This window comes from Oncorhynchus clarkii, chromosome 25 (assembly GCF_045791955.1).
Source record: "Oncorhynchus clarkii lewisi isolate Uvic-CL-2024 chromosome 25, UVic_Ocla_1.0, whole genome shotgun sequence".
Taxonomy (NCBI): Eukaryota; Metazoa; Chordata; class Actinopteri; order Salmoniformes; family Salmonidae; genus Oncorhynchus; species Oncorhynchus clarkii.
The window spans coordinates 24,402,872-24,429,082 of record NC_092171.1 but is presented as its reverse complement, the minus strand read 5'-3'; the positions used below and the strand labels follow the sequence as shown (position 1 = coordinate 24,429,082).

The window sequence follows — 26,211 nt, the reverse complement described above, 5'->3', positions numbered from 1 at the left end:
ATATTTCACAGTGGTTTATATGGTACAATGACATTCTACAAAATTGCTTGTTTTGTCACATAAACTGAAATTAGGCAAACTACTAGAATTTTTGCAATCAGGAAATGGCAGAGTGATTTCTGTATATTGCACCTTTAAGGATTTTTGGAATTCAAAGTCAAACCACAAAGATGTGTGTACTATCCTAAATTTACATTTCTGACTTAAATTAAATTGAATGACTACAGGTTAACGTGCCTTGTTGATAACTGTAAAGGTCTTTCCTGGCAAGCACACAAATGTTCCTCTCTTTCTTGATGTTGAATTTCAGAAAAGATGCCCCTCTAAAACGTGTTGCAATAAAAATGTCACCCTGTCAATACATATGCTGTCCTACTTTTCGATTCCATGAAGGCTTTGCACACTTTCAATTATCTTCTTTTGAAGTTATGGGGAACAGTCAGCTAGAATAATTATGGGTCAGTTAAAATAATTACGGCCACAAGGTGGTGATACAATACATACACACAGAATTTAATAGTCTGCCAAATGCTTGCTATGTCGCAGGGCTAGAGAGGACTGTAATTTGACATGCCCCAGCTTTCTTTAACCTTTACATGGTCTTGTAAATATTGTATATAGGCTACCTCTGATGACTTGTGATCTTAACATTTTCAGTATTGTTTAGCCTAAAATCTGCATTCCGGGTTTCTTGGTCTTAACCGGTGACATTTGTATGTCAATGTATTCAGAAAAAGAGCTTAATTTCCTGCCTTATCATCAACCCCTCCAGTTATGCAAATATACTTGCAATAATTGAAAAACAAATGTATATTTATTTGGACATAAACACTTGGATATTCTGACCTGTGTTACATATATAAATCGTGATGAAAATGAGAAATAAGTAGACAATGTTGTGACTATTTTTTGTTCATTCGGCTTAATTTCATATTGCCTTGGTGATTTATCAATGAAGATACATATTTTTCTATAGTGACGAGATGCTCACCCTAACAATGGTAATAGTTGTCCCAAAGGCGACAAGTTCAGGTCCAAAATAAGGAGACTAGTTCAGGTCCAAAATAAACCCATAGAAATGCATTGTGGTTCTTTTTTTTTAACGTATTTTGGAGAGAGTGAAACCTCTTGCTTTCACTCATCCTCTCTGATGAAGAGAGTATCATTTATACGCAGTATCATTTATGGTTTCTTTTTTTAACGAAATTGTTTATCCCTTGCTATCGTCACCGCTGGTACGTGGCACCTGTCCTTTGATTGGTCCGTAGTGATCCTGCTGCCATTGAAGAATTTGGAGCCCGTGTGAAGGGGGTGTGTCTGCAGTGACAGTACACGCCTCTTATATAAAATGTAATTTCTCCTAGTCGAGATATAAAAAAGGCAAAATACACGAGAGCTGTTTGCTTAACCAAGGTCACGACTCAGCTTCGAGTACTGCTTTTCTGTACAAACGCTCGCTTTTAATTTACGTGTGACAGGCGGAACGTTATTTTTTTTTAAAGAAGGCGTCAATATCGAAGTAATTCCTTAATAATCATAATCAACTGCACGTGTGAATTCATGTCTGTATATTCTGACCAAATATACTGGTAAGTATGATTTTTGTCATGTATTTTTTTTACACCCGAGACTTCAGTTCGATGTTGATGAAACCTTTTGGAATAAAGTTTCATTATTGCATGTAGCCTGTGATTTTTAGCATTGCCTTTATATTTGCTAATGGCCATAACAGGTATAATCAATAGAAAACTAAGATGCTTGGAAGAATGTATGTAAATCAGAAGAAAGTATTTACTGCTTCAAACCATTACAACTGCGCTCTTGAATGTGTCAGGGTGCTGTCAGTGGCGTTGTTTTTGTTTTAGAACCTTTATAAAGCCACCTGAAAGAAAGGTCAGATAACAAACAAAGCACTCCACATTTTTGGAGGTCTGTTTTTCAAATGGTGACAGGTGTCAAGCTGTCCTCCAAGACTCCTTATCCAGGTGCCATGTCTGAGGTTGACCCTTTTCCTTTCATAAGGGGACATCATAGGCAGGTTAACGTTTTTTGCAGAGTGTTCACTAGTTGGCACAGCCACCAAGTCATAACTGGATTTGAAACCTAACCTTAAACCAAATGCACATTTTTTGTTTTCAATCATTTTTACAATATAATACATTTTGACATCTAGCCGAGATCACTCAGTTCTGCCTCCAGGGCAAGATTCATGAAAATAAAGGTCAACATGCACATCCTAGATTGGCAACCTAATGTTTTTGCGATGCAATGCCTTTTAGTCAAACTACTGATAATTGCAGAAGTAATAACATGAGCCTACCTTGGTTTCTCGTCAAGCAATGATATGGAACTGTTCAACCACACTACTGTTTCACATTGTTTGACCTTTAGTGGTTAGACAATTGACCTTTTATTGGTGAGCTATTGTGGTGGGGTGCAATAGAGGGAGGTGGAATGAGGCTCTTAACCCATTGACAGTCCATCATCGCCCAGAGGAGGCCTGTGACTCAATCTCTCCATTTTACTCTGGGTACTCCGACCTCCATATAGGCTTGTAACATTGCATTAAAGATTAGAAGACTTCGCCCAAGACTTCATGCAATACATTTTTTTGCTTCTTTTTTTATTCATTTTTTTTTTACTCTGCAAGTCTGTTTGCGTGCACCAGGAAGTGAAGACCCGACCCTGTGACTTACAGTAACCACAAAGCTTCTCGTCTCCCCTTTGTGTGCATCGCTGTTCTTCAGATACCACTGCTACATGGGGGACCCTTTTGCTAAGATCTCTTATTGTTTCCCCATGCATTGCTGCCTAATATAGCACTTTGCAGTTTATTTTTCAAAGCTCACTGCAGGAAAAAAAAAAGTTGTTTCAGGTTTATCATGTTATAATTCATAAGTGCAGTCCCATGGGAGCCATTTGATAGCTTTCAATGTTTTGCCAGGGGCAGTTGTTGCATTTATGGGTATTACACTTGTAGGTGAGTGACGACTCACACTATCTCACCCCTGGTAAACAGGAAGACCTGCTCTTTTTACACGTTTGAACTCTTGAAACAAGAACATGTAATTCTCCCATAAAGTGATCAGGTCATTGTGGATCAAATGCCTCTGCTTTGGCACCTTGGAATTATGGACTCAAGTTGTGCTGGAGCTGGACCTAAACATTAGCATGTTCTGTCCAGTCAGTAACACAGTAACAGTGTTTCCTATATTCTGAGAAGGCTGAGCTCAGCAAGGAAGCCTATGGGCTGGAGCAGAAATCTAGATATGACCCATTAATTCCACACACACACACACACACACACACACGCCTCCAGGTTGTGTGATTTGACCGGTTGCCAGGCAGCCCAGCGGTCACACTTTTATTTGGATAGTCCAGATTTTCCATCTGTAGATGCTCTACAGCTGGTCATGCTATCAACAAGCTATATTGATAAGCAACTGCTTGCTAAGGTTACTGTTAGGCAGGGCCATCCAGCTCCAGGCATAAGCGGTCTTCTTAGAATAGTAGAATACACAAAGTGCAAGTTGGAAATTCGGTTGTGCATCAGCAGTTTTTCTCATATGTAACAACAATGGGGGCAATGTGAGTGCCATCCAGAAAATGTGTCAGATCATGCAAGATTACGCAAATGTCTACATACTTGATGCGCAGAAGGAAAAAATGGGGAACAGATCTCCTTGAAGAGGGAAGTTTGTCCGGTTCAATAAACCCTCAAACATAAATTGTCGGCAACATTGAAATGGGCTAATTCCATGTCAATTACATACGGAACATAACTCAATTCAAACTATTGTTATAAAATACAACTTGTTAGAAATAGGCAGCACGTGTTAACTGTCCTGTTGCGTAACAATCATATTTTGGAACAGTGAGTGCATGCTGACATCGCGTGCATGAAACAACTCGTGTTGGGGCGACCGTTAGAGATATTTGGAACACACGTGGGAACACACAAGGTTTTAAAATGTAAATATTTCTCTCTGCTGTCGAAGGGGGGGGGGCACTAAAATGTTGAGCCTGTGAGGTGGGGAGGGGCCCCCAACCAAATCTCGCTTAGGGCCCCAAAAAAGCTAGAGCCGACCCTGCGGTTAGGTTTAGAATAAGGGTTAGGGGCAAGGTGAGGATAGTTCATTGAAATGTTACAGTAGATCACGGGTCTCCAACAGGTCGATCGCTTGCTACCAGTAGCTTGCAGCTCACCTATGAATAGTTCGCCAAACAATTCTGAAAGTAAATACAATTTTCACGTGTTCCACTGCCAACTGTCATAAACCAATCTCACAAGTATCAGACACTGCAAGCTCCCAACTAATATCTAATCAATGGAACGTTGACATGATCCCAGCCCTGGTTAGCTACTATTGGCTTAAAAATCTTATCTGGCAATTAATTTACAGCAGTATTGCCTGTCTGCCTGTGTGGTGCGCACATTTGTCTATGACTCCAAGTGGAGCCATGTGATGTGATAACCGTCTGGTGGGTTGACAGAGATACCTTACCCAAAACCTTCTCAATTAAATGTTAACTGCGAAGTAGTATTATTTGTTATTTGCAAACTTTGCCATTAAATGAGCAGCAGCGGTACAGAACCTTCGCTAGACTGCATATTCCTCACTCCCTAGATGCGCAATTAAAGGGACAGATTAAAGGGGAATTGCACTCTAATCTAAATGTGTTCATTTTCTTCCAGACCAAAAAAAGAAATTGTATTCTCATGATTTAATCATTGACACTCAACATCCAATTTTGTTGTTTTTCTATGAACAATTGTTCATTTGAGTGAAGAAAACAAAATTAATCCAGCAATTTTTACTGGGAACATCATTTGGAAAACAAATCACAGATTTTATGTGGGCCCTGCCATTGTTTTTTTTATTAACAATTATTTGACCAGGTACTGTATATTGACAGAAAACAGTGCACTACTTTCTCTTGTACAATAATGACCCAGTGAAGAGTTGCAGGGGAGTGGAGAAGAGAAGAATTTGCCTATTTGAAAGATGTCTTGCGACATGTTTAATTTTTTAAAAGTAGCTCTTGTGCTAGAAAAGGTAGTCTGTAGAACAGGTAGTCTGTAGAACATCTACAGATGGACTATACAAATAGTGTTACCGCCCAGTGTTGGTATGGAATCTCAGCAGCAGCTTCGCCTTTTCGCCAAGCCTCCTCAGATGTATAATGCACATAGCGAGACTCGGGAGGAGTAGAGGGGAAACAGTGTTAATTATGCAAGACGTAATATCCTATCGTGTGCACCGGGTCGCATTGCTATGGGGATATACGTTTTGTCTCTGTCAGCACAGACTGGCAGATGACTTGGCAAGACTGTAGAACAATGTGTCCTCAATTCATTTCCATACCATACACACTTGGAGGATGATACAGCATAGAGGGTAGGGTAATATTATTTTTAGTTACTGAGTCATTTACCATTTAGAGTTGATGGGATTGTGCAGCTTTGTAGAGATACCTACCCTAAAGAACAAATCCTGACTGGCATCGATCCAGGAATTGGAGTCGTCACACTGTCCTCACCACAGATTCTTCTAAAAATATCTTTGACACTGTAAATGTAATGTTGGACAGACAGACCTTCACACGTGCTCTAATGATCAGCCAAAGCAGCTGGCAACCTCTGTGATCCTTAGTTTTATTTATTTAGCCAGGACACGTGTCAGTCTGAGATGCCCCGTCTCATGCCCATGCCAGACCCGTGACTGGAATGTGTCTAGGACTGGCATTAGCCCACATAGGAATGGCATTAGTCCATATGAACATGTGACTGTGTACAGTATGTAGGCCTAGTTGTTTCTGTTGACAGTGCTAAAGATAGTCACTGAAGTGCCAAGCTGGCCAGTACCTGGTCATGTTGCATGCCCATGGAAGATGGGACAGCAAGTCCAGACAGAAGTTCTAATTGGCAATAGTCAAAGGAGTCATCTCAGGCCAATCCTGGTCTAAGATTAAGATAATTTTAAAGTGGTTTTGAGTAAATGTGTCCTTGACAAGTGGAGTGCCTTAACTGAACTTTGGCAGTGGTCATTATAGAATTTGTGGTGCCCTTTTAGAATTAATTTGTACTTTGATGGGTGCTGCCAGGGTAGAAGTAGGAATGCACACTATTTCACCTCTTGACCTCAACATTTGCACAAAGGCCAACTAATGCACAATGAACTTGTGAAGTGTTTGTTAACTGCATAGCCCATGTTAATCATTATCCTTATACATTTGGAGTTGTTTAATTATACAGAACACTTAACATGGCTCCTTGAGGGAGACATTTTCACATTCTTTTTTGAAAAAAAGGACACGTTTTGTAACATCGGGCAGAAACTTTTAGCAGTAATGGATTTGAATGGTATGTTCTCTCACTGGTTGAATTGTTACAGTACATGTGTTCCACCACTTCTCATTGTGCCCCTTTGTTCTATTAGGACGATGTTCTGTTATTCTTAGCTGAGCAGGATGTTTATACGATCCCCGAGCAGAAATATGACTGGCAAAGGCAGAGTGTTTATCTTTCTCCGCGCACTTCTGCACAGGTCTGTGCTGTCACCACTCGATGTCCATCCCTCTCCATGTGTCTCTGGCTTACCCTCTCTCCTGTCTCAAGAATGAAATGGGTCTTTTGACATATTTTCCACACACAACCTTGCATATCCTTTGGACTAGTTTTTATTTTTAGATTTCCTGCTATTGTTGTTGTTGAACCAGGTCGACTAGTTTATAAACGAATGAGAAGATTCCAGAAACCTATTCTGCCATTGGGTCTTGGCTTGTGCTTTCACCCTGTGGCCCCCACCTGCACAAAAATAGTTTTCCTTCTCCCAATTTGAATGTGACACATGGTATGTACATTTGGAAATGGAAATATTGATGGTTAAACAGCAGTAGCCATTGCTTCAGGGTGTGGCAATGTGTTGTGTGAAAAAAATCTATTTACACAGCATCTCTCCTTTTCAGTTTGAAGCAATTGACTTTTTCTTTCTGACAGATTCAGGATAGATGAACTATATAATGTATAGGAGCTTTGTCCCTTATTCTAAGGAATAAATACATCCACCTCGGTACTTTTTTATTGTGGTACCATAAGGCCAAGCCTTTTTACATGAAAGTGACGTGTTGGAAAATGTGGATGGCCTAAGGGCTTTATTTGCTATTTTTGGATTGACATAAATTTAAAGAGTTAATCTTTAACTTAATCCCCATAGAATGAAAGAATGGTTGTTGATCTCCATTTGTTTTTCTCCAATCAGAGTATGAGGGAACACTTTTGATGAAAGGTCTTGATTCCCACTGCAGACTGTCTTATCTTTACTGTGTGGGGATTAATAGGTTCTTGAATAATAAACATGGATGTCTTAGAAAGAATTCAACAAAGCAGTGAAGGAACATGAGTGAGTAGCAAACTATGAGTCATACGACACATCTCTATTTTTGCCCACAATCTCTTATGGTGAAAACATTTTAATTTTCCGATCACAGAAAGTTTACAAACTGAAAGTGTCACTGAGGTTCCACTGTTGATTTCTCCATAAAGAGTCTTGAAGTCCAGTTCAGGGTCTTGTCTGACATTGTACATAGCAGTACTGTCAAAATACCTCAGAGGCAACTTGACAAATATTTGGAAAAGAGAGCTTTTAAGATGAAGTTGAGATGAAGAATCCATCCGGAGCAACATATATATGAATATAATGTAGGCTCCTTTTTTGAAGTGCACTTCATTGGTTTTACCTAAAATGTTTCGTTGGTCATGGCTGCGGTATGTTGACATGACCAACCACTAAACCTTCAATTGTTTCTACTGTAAAAGGAGGTTAATGGCACCCAATATAATTTTTTTTGCAGAAACAAACTGACTTGTTATATTTGGAACAAGTCTGTTCTTGTTCTGCTCATCTGAGGCAGGTTGTGATCTATGTTCTGTTTCCTGTCCCCTATGGTGGGTTGGCCACCCTGACCGCAGTCCTGTGGACACTGGCCGCTGTGCCACCAGACTTGAAATAGAAAGCTTGAGATTCTCGCTCTGCTCGGCTGCCGTCTTGGTTGTCAAACGTCCCAAGAATATATTTCCTCCCACATAGTACCTCAGTTCAATCCTCCTGTTCAGTTATTTCTTACAGTGCATATACAGTGCGCCTTACTTCAACTAAAATGGAATGTTTTCAGTCCCAGTCAAATTGCACTGCACGCCCACAATGCATTCTCGCTATGACTGTGTCCCCTCTCTCCTAGTTGAAGCATACCTCGTCCTGTATTTAGATATGGCTACCCAATGCAAACCACATATCAGTGGTGGTGTAGCTTTGCAGTGCACCAAATGTCTGCTGCAGAGCCTGTCAGTGGTCAGACAAAATGAAAGCAAATGCATGCATAGAGACTAAACAAAATACTGAACAAGGCTTATGTGTAGCTTTTTCATTGCAAAAATAATACCAAAGGGCCAAATCTCATGCAACTACATGACTGAAAGTCGTACTCTGTCATTCTCGCTGATAGGATTAATTTGCATAACACTTGCCAAAGTAATAGCTACATGTAAATGATATTGCACCAACCTATCCGTTCTCCATTATGCGGCCTCTTGTACAGCACTATGATTGGGACACATGTACCGACTCTGCATTGATGTAAAGTACTCAAGTAAAAATATTTAAGTCGTTTTAATTTTTTTACTACTTATATTTTTGACAACTTTTACTTCACTACATTCCTAAAGAAAATAATGTAATTTTTACGATTTCCCTGACACCCAAAAGTACTTGTTACATTTTGAATGGTTAGCAGGCCAGGAAAATGGTTCAGTTCACCCATTTATCAATAGACCATCCCTGGTCATCCCTACTGTCTCTGATCTGGCGGACTCACTAAATACACATGCTTTGTTTGTAAATTATGTTTAAGTGTTGGATTGTGTCCTGGCTATCAGTAAATTAAAATCATGAAAATGGTGCTTCCTGGTTTGCTCAATATAAGGAATTTGAAATGATTGTATTCTGCTCCTCAGTGTGAAAGTTTGACACTGATATTGGATCCTGAATGGTGGAATAACCCAGTCCTTTCCCTTATGTCTCTGTCCAGCCCAGTGTTTGTGCCTAGCGGAGACATGACTGAGGTGATGATCAGTAGCACCCCCATGGAGGACATAAGGCTCAGCCCCAGTAAGGACCGGCTTTCTTTCCAGGTAACTAACACGCATACTAACACCAGTTTTTGTCCTAAAGGGAACTTGGTTTGCAGCAAAATCATGGTATATAACCCATAAGGGCAGGGCTCTACGCTGACCGTTTTTACAAGAAGTACTTGTATGCTTAAATTGGAAAATCTAAGCACACACAGAGAAATATAGGAGTACACTTAAAAATATTTGATGTAATAAAGCTAGAATCCTACTTTTATTTTTTTTAGGCACTCTGGTACTGCTTAATACAAATTCCAGGTCGCACAGGAAAATATTTAGGCGCATATGCGAGTAAAATGGTCACACTGTAGATCCCTTTTATAAGGGGGAAGCCAAACTAGGAGGCAGAGGGTGAACTAGTTTTAATTGGTTTATGGTACACGTCCCTGTTCAAAGTCCTCGCCACTATTAGTAACCCAAAAATGGTCTTGGATTTTTAACAAAAGATTGAGGTTGGATTAAGGACAGGGCTGCATGTTCCATCATGGTTCTTAATGTAAGCAGCTCACCCAGGGGACCATGGGTAAGGAGAGGTTTGTTTTCTAACCAGGAGGTCTAATCATTAGCATTATTATTGTTATAACAAGTTATGCAAACAACCTTTAGATTGGGATTTCAAGGGGGGATATTTAAGAAAAAAATTGTATTTGCCTTGAGATGGAGTGCAGCTTTGCAGGGAGTTCGAGATGATTGCACAGACTTTTAAAAACATGCAAAGGACATGAATAGGAGTTAGCAGGCCATCAGGTGGTCTTGACAAGTTTTATTGTTTGGACAGAATCTGAGCCATTTTAAGGCAAAACCACTCCTTTATGAGTGTCTGTGACTGTATGTGTCAGAGTCCCAGATGATGCAGACTGACCCTTTAGGAAGGTGGGCTGCCTTCCTCTCACAATTTACACCCAAGCTGTGTCTGTCCTGTGAGGCCACTAGGAGGCAGCACTCCTAGTGGCTGGTGTTTTTAATGCAGGAAACCTCATTTCTACCAGCATGTCACCTGTGCAACTTGAGGCGAAAAAAAACAGATCACATGTACTCCACACACAGGGACGCATCCAAAGCTCTGCCTCGCCCTGTATTTGACAAATCTGACCATATCCTACTGATTCCTGCTTACAAGAAAATAACTCAAATGGGAAGTACCAGTGATGTGATCCAATGAAGCGGATGTTAACCTGTTAAGCTACAGGACTGTTTCGCTAGCACAGACTGGAATATGTTGCAAGACTCATCCAATGACATTGAGGAGTTTACCACATCAGTCACCGGCTTCAATTATAAGTGCATTAACATTGTCATCTCCTACATGACCGACCGTACGTACATATCCCAAACAGAAGCCATGGGTTAAAGGCAACAGCCACACTGAGCTAAAGACGACCTACCGCTTTCAAGGAGCGGGGCACCAGACGAGCTAAATGCCATCTATACTCGCTTTGAGGCAAGCAACACTCAACCATGCGTGAGAGCACCAGCTGTTACGGATGACTGTGATCATGCTCTCTGTAGCCAAGGGCTAGACGGATTACCAGGACTTGTACTCGGAGCATGCGCTGACCAGTTGACAAGTGTCTTTACTAACATTTTCAACCTCTCCCTGACCCAGTCTGTAAAGCCTACGTATTTCAAGCAGATCGATATAGTCCCTGCGCCCAAGAACGCCAAGGTAATGTCTAAATGGCTATCGCCCCATTGCACTCGCATCTGTAGCCATGAAATTCTTTGAAAGACTGGTCATTGCTCAGATCCACAGATGACGCAATCTCTATTGCACTCCACACTGCCATTTCCCACTTGGACAAAAGGAACACCTACGTGAAAATGCTGTTCATTAACTACATCTCTGCATTCAAAAACATAGTGACCTCCAAGGTCAACACTAAGCTATGGACCCTGGATCTGAACACCTCCCTCTGCAACTGGATCCTGGACTTCTTAACGGGACGCCCCTGGGTGGTAAGGGTAGGAAACAACACATCCGCCACGCTGACCCGTAACACGCAAGCCTTTCATGGGAGTGTGCTTAGTCCCCTGCTGTAGTCCCTCTTCACCCATGACTGCATGGCCGCGCACGACTTCCAACACCATTAAGTTTGCAGACACCACCGGTGTAAGGCCTGATCATCGATGCCAATGAGACTATAGGGAGGTGGTCAGAGAACTGGCCGTGTGGTGCCAGGACAACAACCTCTCCCTCAACGTCACAAAGACAAAGGAGCTGCTCGTGGAATACAGGGCCGACACGCCCCCTTTCACATCGACAGGGCTGTAGTGGTGTGGGTCGAGAGCTTAAAATTCCACAGTCCACATCACTAAGGATCTATCATGGTCCACAGTCTTGAAGAGGGCACGATAATGCCTCTTCCCCCCAGGGGGCTCCTTCTCAAAATGTACTGTTTTAAAAAATATATATATTTCACCTTTATTTAACCAGGTAGGCTAGTTGAGAACAAGTTCTCATTTGCAACTGCGACCTGGCCAAGATAAAGCACATCAATGCGACACACAACAACAGAGTTACACATGGAATAAACAAAACATACAGTCAATAATACAGTAGAACAAAAGAAAACAAAAAGTCTATATACAGTGAGTGCAAATGAGGTAAATTAAGGAAATAAATAGGCCATTGTGGCGAAGTAATTACAATATAGTAATTAAACACGAATGGTAGATCGGCAGAAGATTAATGTGCAAGTAGAGATACTGGGGTGCAAAGGAGCACGATAAATAAATACAGTATGGGGATGAGGTAGGTAGGTAGATGGGCTGTTTACAGATGGGTTAGGTACAGGTGCAGTGATCTGTGAGCTGCTCTGACTGCTGGTGCTTAAAGCTAATGAGGGAGATGTGAGTCTCCAGCTTCAGAGATTTTTGCAGTTTGTTCCAGTCATGGGCAGCAGAGAACTGGAAGGAAAGATGACCAAAGGAGGAATTGGCTTTGGGAGTGACCAGTGAGATATACCTGCTGGAGCACGTGCTACAAGTTGGTGCTGTTATGGTGACCAATGAGCTGAGATGAGGTGGGGCTTTACCTAGCAGAGACTTGTAGATAACCTGTAGCCAGTGGGTTTGGCGACGAGTATGAAGCGAGGGCCAACCAACGAGAGCGTACAGGTCGCAATGGTGGGTAGTGTATGGGGCTTTGGTGACAAAACGGATGGCACTGTGATAGACTGCATCCAGTTTGTTGAGTAGAGTGTTGGAGGCTATTTTATAGATGACATCACCGACGTCGAGGATCGGTAGGATGGTCAGTTTTACGAGGGTATGTTTGGCAGCATGAGTGAAGGATGCTTTGTTGCGATATAGGAAGCTGATTCTAGATTTAATTTTGGATTGGAGATGCTTAATGTGAGTCTGGAAGGAGAGTTTACAGTCTAACCAGACACCCAGGTAGTTGTCCACGTATTCTAAGTCAGAGCCGGCCAGAGTAGTGATGATGGACGGGCGAGCAGGTGCGGGCCGTGATCGATCGAATAGCATGCATTTAGTTTTATTTGCAGTTGGAGGCCACGGAAGGAGAGTTGTATGGCATTGAAGCTTGTCTGGAGGTTAGTTAACACAGTTTCCAAAGAGTGGCCAGAAGTATACAGAATGGTGTCGTCTGCGTAGAGGTGGATCAGAGAATCACCAGCAGCAAGAGCAACGTCATTGATGTATACAGAAAAGAGAGTCGGCCTGAGAATTGAACCCTGTGGCACACCCATAGAGACTGTCAGAGGTCCGGACAACAGGCCCTCCGATTTGACACACTGAACTCTATCAGAGAAGTAGTTTGTAAACGAGGCGAGGCAATCATTTGAGAAACCAAGGCTGTCGAGTCTGCCAATAAGAATGTTGCGATTGACAGTCGAAAGCCTTGGCTAGGTCGATGAACACGGCTGCACAGTAATGTCTCTTATCAATGGTGGTTATGATGTCATTTAGGACCTTGAGCGTGGCTGAGGTGCATCCATGACCAGCTCTGAAACCAGATTGCATAGCGGAGAAGGTACGGTGGGATTCGAAATGGTCGGTAATCTGTTTGTTAACTTGGCTTTCGAAGACCTTAGAAAGACAGGGTAAGTTAGATATAGGTCTGTAGCAGTTTGGGTCTAGAGTGTCTCCCCCTTTGAAGAGGGGGATGACCGTGGCAACTTTCCAAACTTTGGGAATCTCAGACGATACGAAAGAGAGGTTGAAAAGGCTCGTAATAGGGGTTGCAACAATTTTGGCAGATAATTTTAGAAAGAGAGGGTCCAGATTGTCTAGCTCAGCTGATTTGTATGTGTCCAGATTATTCAGCTCTTTCAGAACATCAGCTATCTTGATTTGGGTGAAGGAGAAATGGTGGGGGCTTTGTCGGGTTGCTGTGGAGGGTGCTGGCAGTTGATCGGGGTAGGGATAGCCAGGTGGAAAGCATGGCCAGCCGTAGAGAAATGCTTATTGACATTCTCAATTCTAGTGGATTTATCGGTGGTAACGGTGTTTCCTAGCCTCAGAGCAGTAGGCAGCTCGGAGGAGGTGCTCTTATTCTCCAAGGACTTTAGTGTCCCATAATTTTTTTGAGTTAGTACTACAGGATGCAAATTTCTGTTTGAAAAAGCTAGCCTTAGCTTTCCTAACTGCCTGTGTATATTTGTTCATAACTTCCCTGAAAAGTTGCATATCACGGGGGCTATTCGATGCTAATGCAGAACGCCACAGGATGTTTTGTGCTAGTCAAGGGCAGACAGGTCTGGAGTGAACCAAGGACTATATTCCTAGTTCAAAATTTGAGTGGGGCATGCTTATTTAAGATGGTGAGGAAGGTACTTTTTTAAAGAATAGCCAGGCATCATCTACTGACGGGATGAGGTCAATGTCATTCCAGGATACCCCGGCCAGGTCGATTTAGAAAGACCTGCTTAAAGAAGTGTTTAAGGGAGCGTTTGACAGTGATGAGGGGGTGGTTGTTTGGTCGCAGACCCGTTACGGATGCAGGCAATGAGGCAGTGATCACTGAGATCTTGATTGAAAACAGCAGAGGTGTATTTGGAGGGCGAGTTAGGATGACATCTATGACGGTGCCCGCGTTTACTGATTTGGGGTTGTATCTGGTTGGTTCATTGATCATTTGTGTGATATTGAGGGTATCAAGCTTAGATTGTAGGATGGCCAAGGTGTTAAGCATGTCCCAGTTTAGGTCACCTAGTAGCACGAGCTCAGAAGATAGATGGGGGGGGGGCAATCAATTCACATATGGTATCGAGGGCACAGCTGGGGGCAGAGGGAGGTCTATAGCAAGTGGCAACAGTGAGAGACCTGTTTCTGGAAAGGTGAATTTTTAGAAGTAGAAGCTTGAATTGTTTGGGTACAGACTTGGATAGTAATACAGAACTCTGCAGGCTATCTTTGCAGTAGATTGCAACACCGTCCCCTTTAGTAGTTCTATATTGGCGGAAGATGTTATAGTTAGCGATGGAGATTTCAGGGTTTTTGGTGGTTTTCCTAAAGCCAGGATTCAGACATGGCTAAGACATCTGGGTTGGCAGAGTGTGCTAAAGCAATGAGTAAAACATACTTAGGGAGTAGGCTTCTAATGTTAATATGCATGAAACCAAGGCTTTTACGGTTACAGAAGTCAACAAATGAGAGCACCTGGGGGTTGGGAGTGGAGCTAGGCACTGCAGGACCTGGATTAACCACTTCACCAGAGGAACAGAGGAGAAGTAGGATAAGGGGACGGCTAAAGGCTATATGAACTGGCCATCTAGCACATTCTGAACAGAGAGTAAAAGGAGCAGGTTTCTGGACATGATAGCATAGATTCAAGGCATAGTGTACAGACAAAGGTAAGGTAGGATGTGAGTACATTGGAGGTAAACCTAGGCATTGAGTAATGATGAGAGAGAGAGATAGTCTCTAGAGATGTTTAAACCAGGTGATGTCGTCGCATATGTAGGAGGTGGAACAACATGGTTTGTTAAGGCATATTGAGCAGGGCTAGAGGCTCTACAGTGAAATAGGACAGTAATCACTAACCAGGACAGTAATGGACGAAGCATATTGATATTAGAGGGAGGCATGCGTAGCCAAGGGAACATATGGGTCCAGTGAGTGGTTGAGCTGACTGGAGACACGGTGATTCAAACAGTTAGCAGGCCGATGCTAACAGTTAGTAGGCTGGGGCTAAGCAATCTAGCAGTTAGTAGACCGGGTTAGCAAGCAAGCAGTTAGCAGGGGCTAGCAGTTAGCAGACCGGGCAGACAAGTTAGCAGACCGGGGCAGGCAAGCTAGCAGTTAGCAGACCGGGGCAGGCAAGCTAGCAGTTAGCAGACCGGGGCAGGCAAGCTAGCAGTTAGCAGACCGGGGCAGGCAAGCTAGCAGTTAGCAGACCGGGGCAGGCAAGCTAGCAAATCAAATCAAATTTTATGTCACATACACATGGTTAGCAGATGTTAATGCGAGTGTAGCGAAATGCTTGTGCTTCTAGTTCCGACAATGCAGTAATAACCAACAAGTAATCTAGCTAACAATTCCAAAACTACTACCTTAGACACAAGTGTAAGGGGATAAAGAATATGTACATAAAGATATATGAATGAGTGATGGTACAGAGCGGCATAGGCAAGATACAGTAGATGGTATTGAGTGCAATATACATATGAGATGAGTATGTAAACAAAGTGGCATAGTTAAAGTGGCTAGTGATACATGTATTACATAAAGATGCAGTAGATGATATAGAGTACAGTATATACGTATACATATGAGATGAATAATGTAGGGTATGTAAACATTATATTAGGTAGCATTGTTTAAAGTGGCTTGTGATATATATTTTACATCATTTCCCATCAATTCCCATTATTAAAGTGGCTGGAGTTGAGTCAGTGTGTTGGCAGCAGCCACTCAATGTTAGTGGTGGCTGTTTAACAGTCTGATGGCCATGAGATAGAAGCTGTTTTTCAGTCTCTCGGTCCCAGCTTTGATGCACCTGTACTGACCTCGCCTTCTGGATGATAGCGGGGTGAACAGGCAGTGGCTCGTGTGGTTGTTGTCCTTGATGATCTTTATGGCCTTCCTGTGACATCGGGTGGTGTAGGTGTCCTGGAGGGCAGGTAGTTTGCCCCCGGTGATGCGTTGTGCAGACCTCACTACCCTCTGGAGAGCCTTACGGTTGTGGGTGGAGCAGTTTCCGTACCAGGCGGTGATACAGACCGACAGGATGCTCTCGCGCTGCTGCGCCTTCTTCACGGTGCTGTCTGTGTGGGTGGACCAATTCAGTTTGTCTGTGATGTGTACGCCGAGGAACTTAAAACTTACTACCCTCTCCACTACTGTTCCATCGATGTGGATAGGGGGGTGTTCCCTCTGCTGTTTCCTGAAGTCCACAATCATCTCCTTAGTTTTGTTAACGTTGAGTGTGAGGTTATTTTCCTGATACCACACTCCGAGGGCCCTCACCTCCTCCCTGTAGGCCGTCTCGTCGTTGTTGGTAATCAAGCCTACCACTGTTGTGTCGTCCGCCAACTTGATGATTGAGTTGGAGGCGTGCGTGGCCACGCAGTCGTGGGTGAACAGGGAGTACAGGAGAGGGCTCAGAACGCACCCTTGTGGGGCCCCAGTGTTGACGATCAGCGGGGTGGAGATGTTGTTGCCTACCCTCACCACCTGGGGGCGGCCTGTCAGGAAGTCCAGTACCCAGTTGCACAGGGCGGGGTCGAGACCCAGGGTCTCGAGCTTGATGACGAGCTTAGAGGGCACTATGGTGTTAAATGCTGAGCTGTAGTCAATGAACAGCATTCTCACATAGGTATTCCTCTTGTCCAGATGGGTTAGGGCAGTGTGGTTGAGATTGCATCGTCTGTGGACCTATTTGGGCGGTAAGCAAATTGGAATGGGTCTAGGGTGTCAGGTAGGGTGGAGGTGATATGGTCCTTGACTAGTCTCTCAAAGCACTTCATGATGACGGAAGTGAGTGCTACGGGGCGGTAGTCGTTTAGCTCAGTTACCTTAGCTTTCTTGAGAACAGGAACAATGGTGGCCCTCTTGAAGCATGTGGGAACAACAGACTGAGATAGGGATTGATTGAATATGTCCATAAACACACCAGCCAGCTGGTCTGCGCATGCTCTGAGGGCGCGGCTGGGGATGCCGTCTGGGCCTGCAGCCTTGCGAGGGTTGACACGTTTAAATGTTTTCCTCACGTCGGCTGCAGTGAAGGAGAGTCCGCATGTTTTAGTTTTGTGCCGTGTCAGTGGCACTGTATTGTCCTCAAAGCGGGCAAAAAAGTTAATTAGTCTGCCTGGGAGCAAGACATCCTGGTCCGTGACGGGGCTGGTTTTCTTTTTGTAATTCGTGATTGACTGTAGACCCCAGTTAGCAGACCGGGGCAGGCAAGCTAGCAGTTAGCAGACCGGGGCAGGCAAGCTAGCAGTTAGCAGACCGGGGCAGGCAAGCTAGCCTTTGGGAGACGTCGCGATGGGGGTAAGTCTGTTTTTGTCTCTTCGTGCGGTGACGACGATAGACCAGTCGTGTAATTAGTAGGGATCCAAGTAGCTCTAGGTAGCTAGCAGGCCTAGCTGGTTAACAGAATAGGCCTTCAGCTGGCGTCGCGCCTGAGGTGCCTGTTGGAGTCCTCGGGCAGATTGTCGTTATTCCAGTCGTAGAGGATCGGCGGGGTTCCGTGCCCCGTACCGGCAGTAGAAGGGGTCCGGATAATTGTACCCCAGGAGTAGGCTTCAGTGGTAGTACAGGAACCCTGGCCGGGATAGCTTCAGGCTAATTGGTGCTTGCTCAGGGATGTAAACGCTAGCCAGGAGTAGTCACCCAGGATTGCGGTGAGCTAGTTGCGAAGATCCAGATGAAAATGTTCAGTTTGCGGTAGGAATCCGGGGATATGGGGTGGGGTGGGGGGTGTAAATAAATAATTGGTCCGTTATGCTCTGGTTAGAGTCACGTTGTTCGAACTGGCGAGAGCTTTCCGAGCTAAAGGTTAGCTGATGACCGCTAGCAATGGTTTGCTGACTGATAGCTGGTAGTTAGCTGGCTAGCTTCAGTTGAGGGATTCCAGATCCAAAGTAAATATAAATACTTTTGGGGAGAAGAAAAAAAAACGGATCCATGCCACATTGGGTGAGGCGGGTTGCAGGAGAGTATTTAGAAGTTGAGGTTTAGCAAAATATTTTTAAAAGATATGCGAAGAAAAATATGTAAAACGATATATACAAGGGACACGACAGGGCAAAGACTTCTGACTGCTACGCCATCTTGGATTACATGTTGACTTTGATACAATTTGTGAGTCCATCACCTGAATGCCAACTGTGTCTCTGACTGTTAGGCAACACAGCCTTACATTTTGGAATAACCCCCATGTTTGAGGGTTGCTGTAGAAAAAAATCAGCAAAACAATGATGCATGGAGGCATTTATAGAGCAAAGTAACTGGATGTTGGTTACGGAGGTGAGGGCTTCTCTGCAGCAGCTTCATTTGGAGTCTGCACTTGAGTGATTCCTGATCACCCAAAGCTCCTTTCACCCCCCCTACCCCCACCCTACCACAACCCAAAATAGCTGTCATTGTGCCTCGCTAGCGATGTGTTGCCATTTCCTGCAGCTGGAAGTGAACTGAGCTGTGATGATGTTGCTGGGGGTCTTATAGCAAGGTCACTCTCTGCCATCCCCCTTGGTGCTGACGCACAGACCTTCACAGCACAGACATTCACAACACAGGCAAGGATATGCAGATACTAAACCTCCCTGCGCACACATGCACTAACACACATACTCACACACACAGGCACTGACTAACATTCATACTCACTCCCACATATGCACACACTCAAGCTGATGTCTGGAGATGCAAATGCTAAATCTGTCCCACTAACCAGGCACTCGCAGCCAAACATACTGAAACATGGCAGTTTTCAGAACATTTAGTCCTTTTCCTCCTCATCCCCCTCTCATGGTATTCAGGGAGACTTGGACCCTCTTTCTCTCTCCTGCCTCTCCCTCCTTCTCTTCCTCCCTCTCTCTCACTGTGTCTCCCTCTCAGCCTCATCTAATGCTTTATTTGCACTGGGCTTTTTGCCCAGACAGCAACATCGCTTTCCCCTTCCAATGTCTCCCACTGAAATATGCAGCTCTAAAAATATTCTTCCACTTCATCCAAACAGCAAAAAAATGCTGTTCTTTGACTAGGAATGGCTGTAATCCCTTGTCAGAGTATCTCTCTCTCTCATGCTCTTCATTTTAGATCCAAAAAAGTCTGCACATCTTCCTGGGTTCTTCTTCAGCAAGTCTGGCATTGCACACCCACAACCCATTTAGGTCTAGCTTTTATTGCAGACAAAATCATTAAAAAAGAGCAGACACCACAGAGATATAATACCCATTGCTTAGCTTTCAGTATCATAGGATGACTAAATAACCAATAATCCCATCAGAGTGAACCTGATGAGAGTGAACCTGCAAGTAAGCATTTCATTGACTGTGTAGCCTGTGCATATGACATGTAGCCTGTGCATATGACAAACTTTACTTGTCAATATCTACCACCTAGTGTTCTTTTGGTTAAGCTAAGAGAAAGCTCTACTGCCTTAAAATGTGCTCTGTGTCTTAACTGTAACAAACTTACTGTAGACTTGCTATACTATGATTAGCTCTCGTATAATCTCCCCATTTGTAAGCACTTAAAATCAGCTTTGGCACTATGCCTTCCGAAGCTATTAAATTTAGCCGCATGAAAGACTGATCGGGCACCCAGGACTTTAACTGTGTTTTTGTCCTTTCCTCAGATCTTCCCGGACCCCTCGGACTTCGAGCGCTGCTGTAAGCTGAAAGACCGCCTGCCGTCCATCGTAGTGGAGCCCACGGAGGGGGAAGTGGAGAGCGGTGAGCTGCGTTGGCCACCGGAGGAGTTCATTGTCTGTGAGGAGGAGGAGGAGGAGAACCATGGCAAAAGCCAAACTGGACAGCCGACGCAGAACAACGAGCACTAGAAGCCAAACAGACCCCACCCACCCTCCTACACACACCAGCAGGAGATCCCACTTGCACCTAAACCACTCAAACAGACTGAACAGGGGCACACATGTCAGTGATGCTCACTTTCCTTCCCTTGACACCAAAGCATTACTCTCAAGAGAAGCAATATGCAGTACCTTATCTACTCTCCAGATTTCACCTCTGTTGCTTTACCTTACACTCACACTCCATATGCATGAAAGTACACACACACACACACACACACACACACACACACACACACACACACACACACACACACACACACACACACACACACACACACACACACACACACACACACACACACACACACACAGTTTAAACCAACCCCAAAATAGAGGCCCAGTTAAATGGTAGCAGCTCTGGGCTTTATGGACAAATCTAGTACTGCAGGATACTACAGTTCCCACACCATTCGGTCAAATCTGCTGGCCACATGACTCCAGAGACTCCTCATACCCATATAGACTACTGCTGTGGTACCCAAGCGGACTTCTGTTTTTCATACTTTCCTTCCGTATATGGATTGAAATATACATGACTGTGATTGCCATTGCAGTCTATGGATCTCATAGCCAGTCTTTAAAAGTCAGTGCTTGTGCATAGGTTGGTGGGGTTTGTTTTGTTCGTTTCGGTGGACTCTGGTGGTTGACAGGAAGTAGGGGTTACTGTCTAAACACAAGGAGACCTTTGGTCTCCGTTGGGTGAAGTACTAGTTTTTTACACTGAGATGGAAAGAAAGGAAACGCTTCCCTAATTCTGTAACAATGAATAATATGTACAGTATGTTATGAAGGCTGGTTGTGCCCTGAAGCACTCATGTGCTTTTATTTTGTTCTTGTTGTGTACCCTTGATGTCATTGGATAGGTATTGGAAGTGGGGGACAGTAAGAGTCAATATATTTTTGAGATTATGTAGTGATTTAAAACCAACAGTGTCACTATAATGGACAAAGACTCACTGAAGGACATGTAAATATATGTTTGCCCTCAGAACCAATACCTGAGGTTACTGTTGATTTGGTTTATTTTATTATTGTCGCAAAACATTCATGAGACTAAAATGAGTTCTAGGTTATTCTCACCTGAGCTCAGAGTTCCCTAATCTAGTCTTCCTGTTCTCTTGAAATCCATGATGGGTATGTCAGCCTCAATGTTCAACCAGTAAGGTATAACATGATGCGTGGTCAGTAACTTTGCCAGATAACTTTTGTACATTTCTGAAACTCCAATTTTCCAGTTCATAAAATTGGGCATTGGTTCATGGACTCTGCACTGTTACTAACCAGTCCTCAAAAGTAGCTTAATTTTCTGATCTTGAAAACCGTTACCGGTGTCTGTCAGTTTGTCAAAGTTAGTTAGTTGGCTAACTCATTGATTCTGTCTCATAAATTGCCACTTGGTTTGTATGCCATTTGAAAGACCAACGGTGTTTTGCTCTCTATTTATATTCTACATCACCAGCTCCACGTCCAGTCTTCTTGGAAGGATGTATATTGTTAAAAGCATGTTATTTTCTGGAGAAAAAAAATACTTATGTATTTCATTTATGATACTGTATATGAAGCGTTGTGTATGTCTCTCTCTCTCGCACATTTAATTTCCCTGTACATGGCATTAGAACTCTGTACAGAATATCTCTTTGTCTCTCTCTGCTGTCACCCACAAGTCCTGTGTAGTTTTTGTAAAGCTCAGGGAGATTAGCTGCCATTTTGCTGTAATTTTTTGTATTTAGACCACTTTACTCTGAACAGAGGTTGTAAATAAACATTTGAATTTGCTTTCAACTGTCTGACTGATTCCTTGTGCTATGTCAGAGGTTGCAAAAGCAGATCCACTGCTATGGAGTAAAATCCACTTTTTCTGGGGTAACCCTATAGTGCATCATATTGTGTGTTTCTTGAAAGCAAACTTCTTTTGTAAAACAACATTTTATCCCCCTTACGTGCCATGGTTACAGGATCTAGTGCCTTTGGTTTTACTTCCTGCACATCATTGCGTCTTTATCTTGCCTTGTTCTTGATGCATGTATACATAATATATATATAGCAGCACAGACCACACGTCTTCCTGTTTTCTAACCTCCCCCCTCTTCTCAGGCACTAAAATGATTTAATCTCTACATCCTACTGAAGCATATTGCTAATTCTGAAGTCGGTTAAGATATTCGTAGATTGCTATGAGTTGCTAGCAACAGTGACATGGTACAATGCTGAAAACACACATGCTTATACTTCACAGGAACAAATTAAAAGTCTCTATGAAAACACACTTTACAGGTGATTCACTGCTTTGTGCTTGTAACATGGTCTGGTCAAGTTTGATTGACTTGTACCTGGAGGCAAGGGCCTCTCAGATTGTCCAGGGGGCACTCCCAAGGTCTTTGGGACAATTCCTGGAAACAGAACAATGAGCTGACATTCTCCCCTTGCTGGAAAAAAAGCTGTGCATAAAGAGTTATTGATACACAGAGGCTGATAATGATGAGGCCGTGGGACCGCAGGGAGAAGTTTTTTATTTTATTTCACCTTTATTTAACAAGGTAGGCCAGTTGAGAACAAGATCTCACTTACATCTGCGACCTGGCCAAGATAAAGCAGAGTTACACATGGGATACTCAAACGTTCCGTCAATAACATAATAGAAAAATCTATAAACAGTGTGTGCAAATGTAAGATTAGGGAGGTAAGGCAATAAATAGGCCATGGTGCCAAAATGATTACAATTTAGCATTAACACTGGAGTGACATATGTGCAGATGATGATGTGCAGGTAAAGATACTGGGTTGCAAAAGGGGGGGCAAAATATGAGGTAGTCCGGTGTGCTATTTACAGATGGGCTGTGTACAGGTACAGTGATCGGTAATCTGCTCTAACAGCTGATGCTTAAAGTTAGTGAGGGAGATATAAGCCTCCAGCTTCAGTGATTTTTGCAATTCATTCCAGTCATTGGCAGCAGAGAACTGGAAGGTAAGGCGGCCAAAGGAGGTGTTGGCTTTGGGGATCACCAGTGAAATATAACTGCTGGATCGTGTGCTACGGGTGTGTGTTGCTATGGTGACCAGTGAGCTGAGGTGAGGCGGGGCTTTGCTAGCAAAGACTTAGATGACCTGAAGCCAGTGGGTTTGGCGACGAATATGTAGCGAGGACTAGCCAAGAAGAGCACACAGGTCGCAGTGCTGGGTAGTATATGGGACTTTGTTGACAAAACGGGTGGCACTGTGATAAACTACATCCAGTTTGCTGAGTAGAGTGTTGGAAGCTATTTTGTAGATGACATCACCGAAGTCGAGGATCGGTAGGATGGTCAGTTTTAAGAGGGTATGTTTGGCAGCATGAGTGAAGGAGGCTTTGTTGCGAAATAGGTAGCCAATTCTAGATTTAATTTGGGATTGGAGATGCTTAATGTGAGTCTGGAAGGAGAGTTGACTGTCTAACCATACACCTAGGTATTTGTAGTTGTCCACATATTCTAAGTCAGAATAGTAGTGATGCTAGGTGGGCGTGCGGGTGCGGCCAGCAATCGGTTGAAGAGCATGCATTTAGTTTTACTAGCATTTAAGAGCAGTTAGTTAGTTAGAGGACACGGATGGAGTGTTATATGGCATTGAAGCTCGTTTGGAGGTTTGTTAACACAGTGTCCAAGGAAGGGCCAGATGTATACATATATGTCATCTGCGTAGAGGTGGATCAGAGAATCACCAGCAGCAAGAGCGACATCATTGATATATACAGAGAAAAGAGTTCGGCCCAAGAATTGAACCCTGTGGCACCACCATAGAGACTGCCAGAGGTCCGGACAACAGGCCCTCCGATTTGACACACTGAACTCTGTCTGAGAAGTAGTTGGTGAACCAGGTGAGGCAGTCATTTAAACAAACCAAGGCTATTGAGTCTGCCGATAAGAATGAGGTGATTGACGGAGTCGAAAGCCTTGGCCAGGTCGATGAAAACAGCTGCACAGTACTGTCTTTTATCTATGGAGGTTATGATATAATTTAGGACCTTGAGCGTGGCTGAGGTGCACCCGTGACCAGCTCGGAAACCAGATTGCATAGTGGAGAAGGTACGGCGGGATTGGAAATGGTTGGGGATCTGTTTGTTAACTTTGCTTTTGAAGACTTTAGAGAGGCAGGGCAGGATGGAAATAGGTCTATAAGAGTTTGGGTCTAGAGAGTCTCCCCCTTTGAAGAGGGGGATGACCACGGCAGCTTTCTAATCTTTAGGGATCTCAGACGATACGAAAGAGAGTTTGAACAGGCTGGTAATAGGGGTTGCAACAATTTCGGCGGATCATTTTAGAAAGAGAGGGTCCAGATTGTCTAGCCCAGCTGATTTGTAGGGATCCAGATTTTGCAGCTCTTTCAGAACATCAGCTATCTGGATTTGGATGAAGGAGAAGCAGGGAAGGGGGCTTGAGCAAGTTGCTGCAGGGGTTGACCGGGGAAGGGGTAGCCCAATTTCTGTTTGAAAAAGCTAGCCTTAGCTTTCCTAACTGACTGTGTATATTGGTTCCTGACGTCCCTGAAAAGTTGCATATCGCAAGGGATATTCGATGGTAATGCAGTACGCCACAGGATGTTTTTGTGTTGGTCAATGGCAGTTAAGTCTGGAATGAACCAAGGGCTATATCTGATCTTAGTTCTACATTTTTTGAATGGGGGTATGCTTATTTAAGATGGTGAGGAAAGCACTTTAAAGAACAACCAGGCATCCTCTACTGATGGGATGAGGTCAATATCCTTCCAGGATACCCGGGCCAGGTCGATTAGAAAGGCCTGCTTGCTGAAGTGTTTTAGGGAGCGCTTGACAGTGATGAGGGGTGGTCGTTTGACCGAGGGCCCATTATGGACACAGGCAATGAGGCAGAGATCGCTGAGATCCTGGTTGAAAACAGCAGAACTGTATTTAGAGGGCAAGTCGGTCAGGATGATATCTATGAGGGTGCCCATGTTTACAAATTTAGGGTTGTACCTGGTAGGTTCCTTGATAATTTGTGTGAGATTGAGGGCATCTATCTTAGATTGTAGGACTACCAGGGTGCTAAGCACATCCTAGTTTAGGTCACCTAACAGTACGCACTCTGAAGATAGATGGGGTGCAATCAATTCTCATATGGTGTCCAGGGCACAGCTGGGGGCTGAGGGGGGTCTATAACAAGCGCCAACAGTGAGAGACTTATTTCTGGAAAGGTGGATTTTTAAAAGTAGAAGCTCAAACTGTTTGGGCACTGACCTAGATAGTATGACAGAACTCTGCAGGCTATCTCTTCAGTAGATTGCAACTCCACCCCCTTTGGCAGTTCTATCTTGACGGAAAATGTTGTAGTTGGGGATGGAAATTTCCTACATTTTGGTGGCCTTCCTAAGCCAGGATTCAGACATCAGGGTTGGCGGAGTGTGCTAAAGCAGTGAATAAAACACATTTAGGGAGGACGCTTCTGATGTTAACATGTATGAAACCAAGGCATAAATGTACAGGGTATAATGTCAGACAAGGGTATGGTAGGATGTGAGTAGAGTGGGGGTAACCCTAGGCATTGAGTGACAATGAGAGAGCTTGCATCTCTGGAGACACCAGTTAAGCCAGATGAGGTCTCCCCATGTGTGGGATGTGTGACAAAATAACTATCTAAGGCATGTTGAGCTGGACTAGGGGCTCTACGGTGAAATAAAACAATAATAACTAACCAAGACAGCAGAAGACAAGGAAAATTGACATTAGAGAGAGGCATGTGTAGCCAATTGATCATAGGGTCCAATGAGCAGCAATCGGTGAATCAGGGAGCCATTCGATAGTCGCTACTATGCTAGGCAAGCAGGAGGCACGGTGTTCAGAAAGCTAGCGGGCCAGGGATAGCAGATGGGTCTTTGGCGACATCGCAACAGAAAAGCCGGTTGAAACCACATCGGACGATTACATCGGCAGACCAGTCATGATGGATCGGCGGGGCTCCGTGTCGACAATAATGGGTCCAGGCCAATTGGCAAAAGAGGTATTGTAGCCCACAAATTAGTGGGTATACCG

General features: G+C 43.8%; 1 protein-coding gene across 1 annotated transcript; it reads left to right on the top strand.

Moving 5' to 3' along the window:
• The first annotated feature begins 1,353 nt into the window (after positions 1–1,353).
• Positions 1,354–21,971, top strand: LOC139383786 (protein LBH-like). Its single transcript, XM_071128355.1, has 3 exons — positions 1,354–1,589; positions 9,088–9,190; positions 19,953–21,971. The coding sequence occupies exons 1-3, from the start codon at positions 1,561–1,563 to the stop codon at positions 20,154–20,156; spliced, it is 336 nt and encodes a 111-aa protein (XP_070984456.1). The 5' UTR covers positions 1,354–1,560; the 3' UTR covers positions 20,157–21,971.
• The last annotated feature ends 4,240 nt before the right edge of the window (positions 21,972–26,211 follow it).

What these genes read in the sequence shown, in the direction of transcription:
- LOC139383786 (XM_071128355.1), top strand. Translation starts at nt 1,561, where the DNA reads ATGTCTGTATATTCTGACCAAATATACTG. An exon ending in TATTCTGACCAAATATACTG is followed by an intron (nt 1,590 to 9,087) that starts GTAAGTATGATT and finishes GTCTCTGTCCAG; the next exon opens with CCCAGTGTTTGTGCCTAGCG. An exon ending in AGGACCGGCTTTCTTTCCAG is followed by an intron (nt 9,191 to 19,952) that starts GTAACTAACACG and finishes TCCTTTCCTCAG; the next exon opens with ATCTTCCCGGACCCCTCGGA.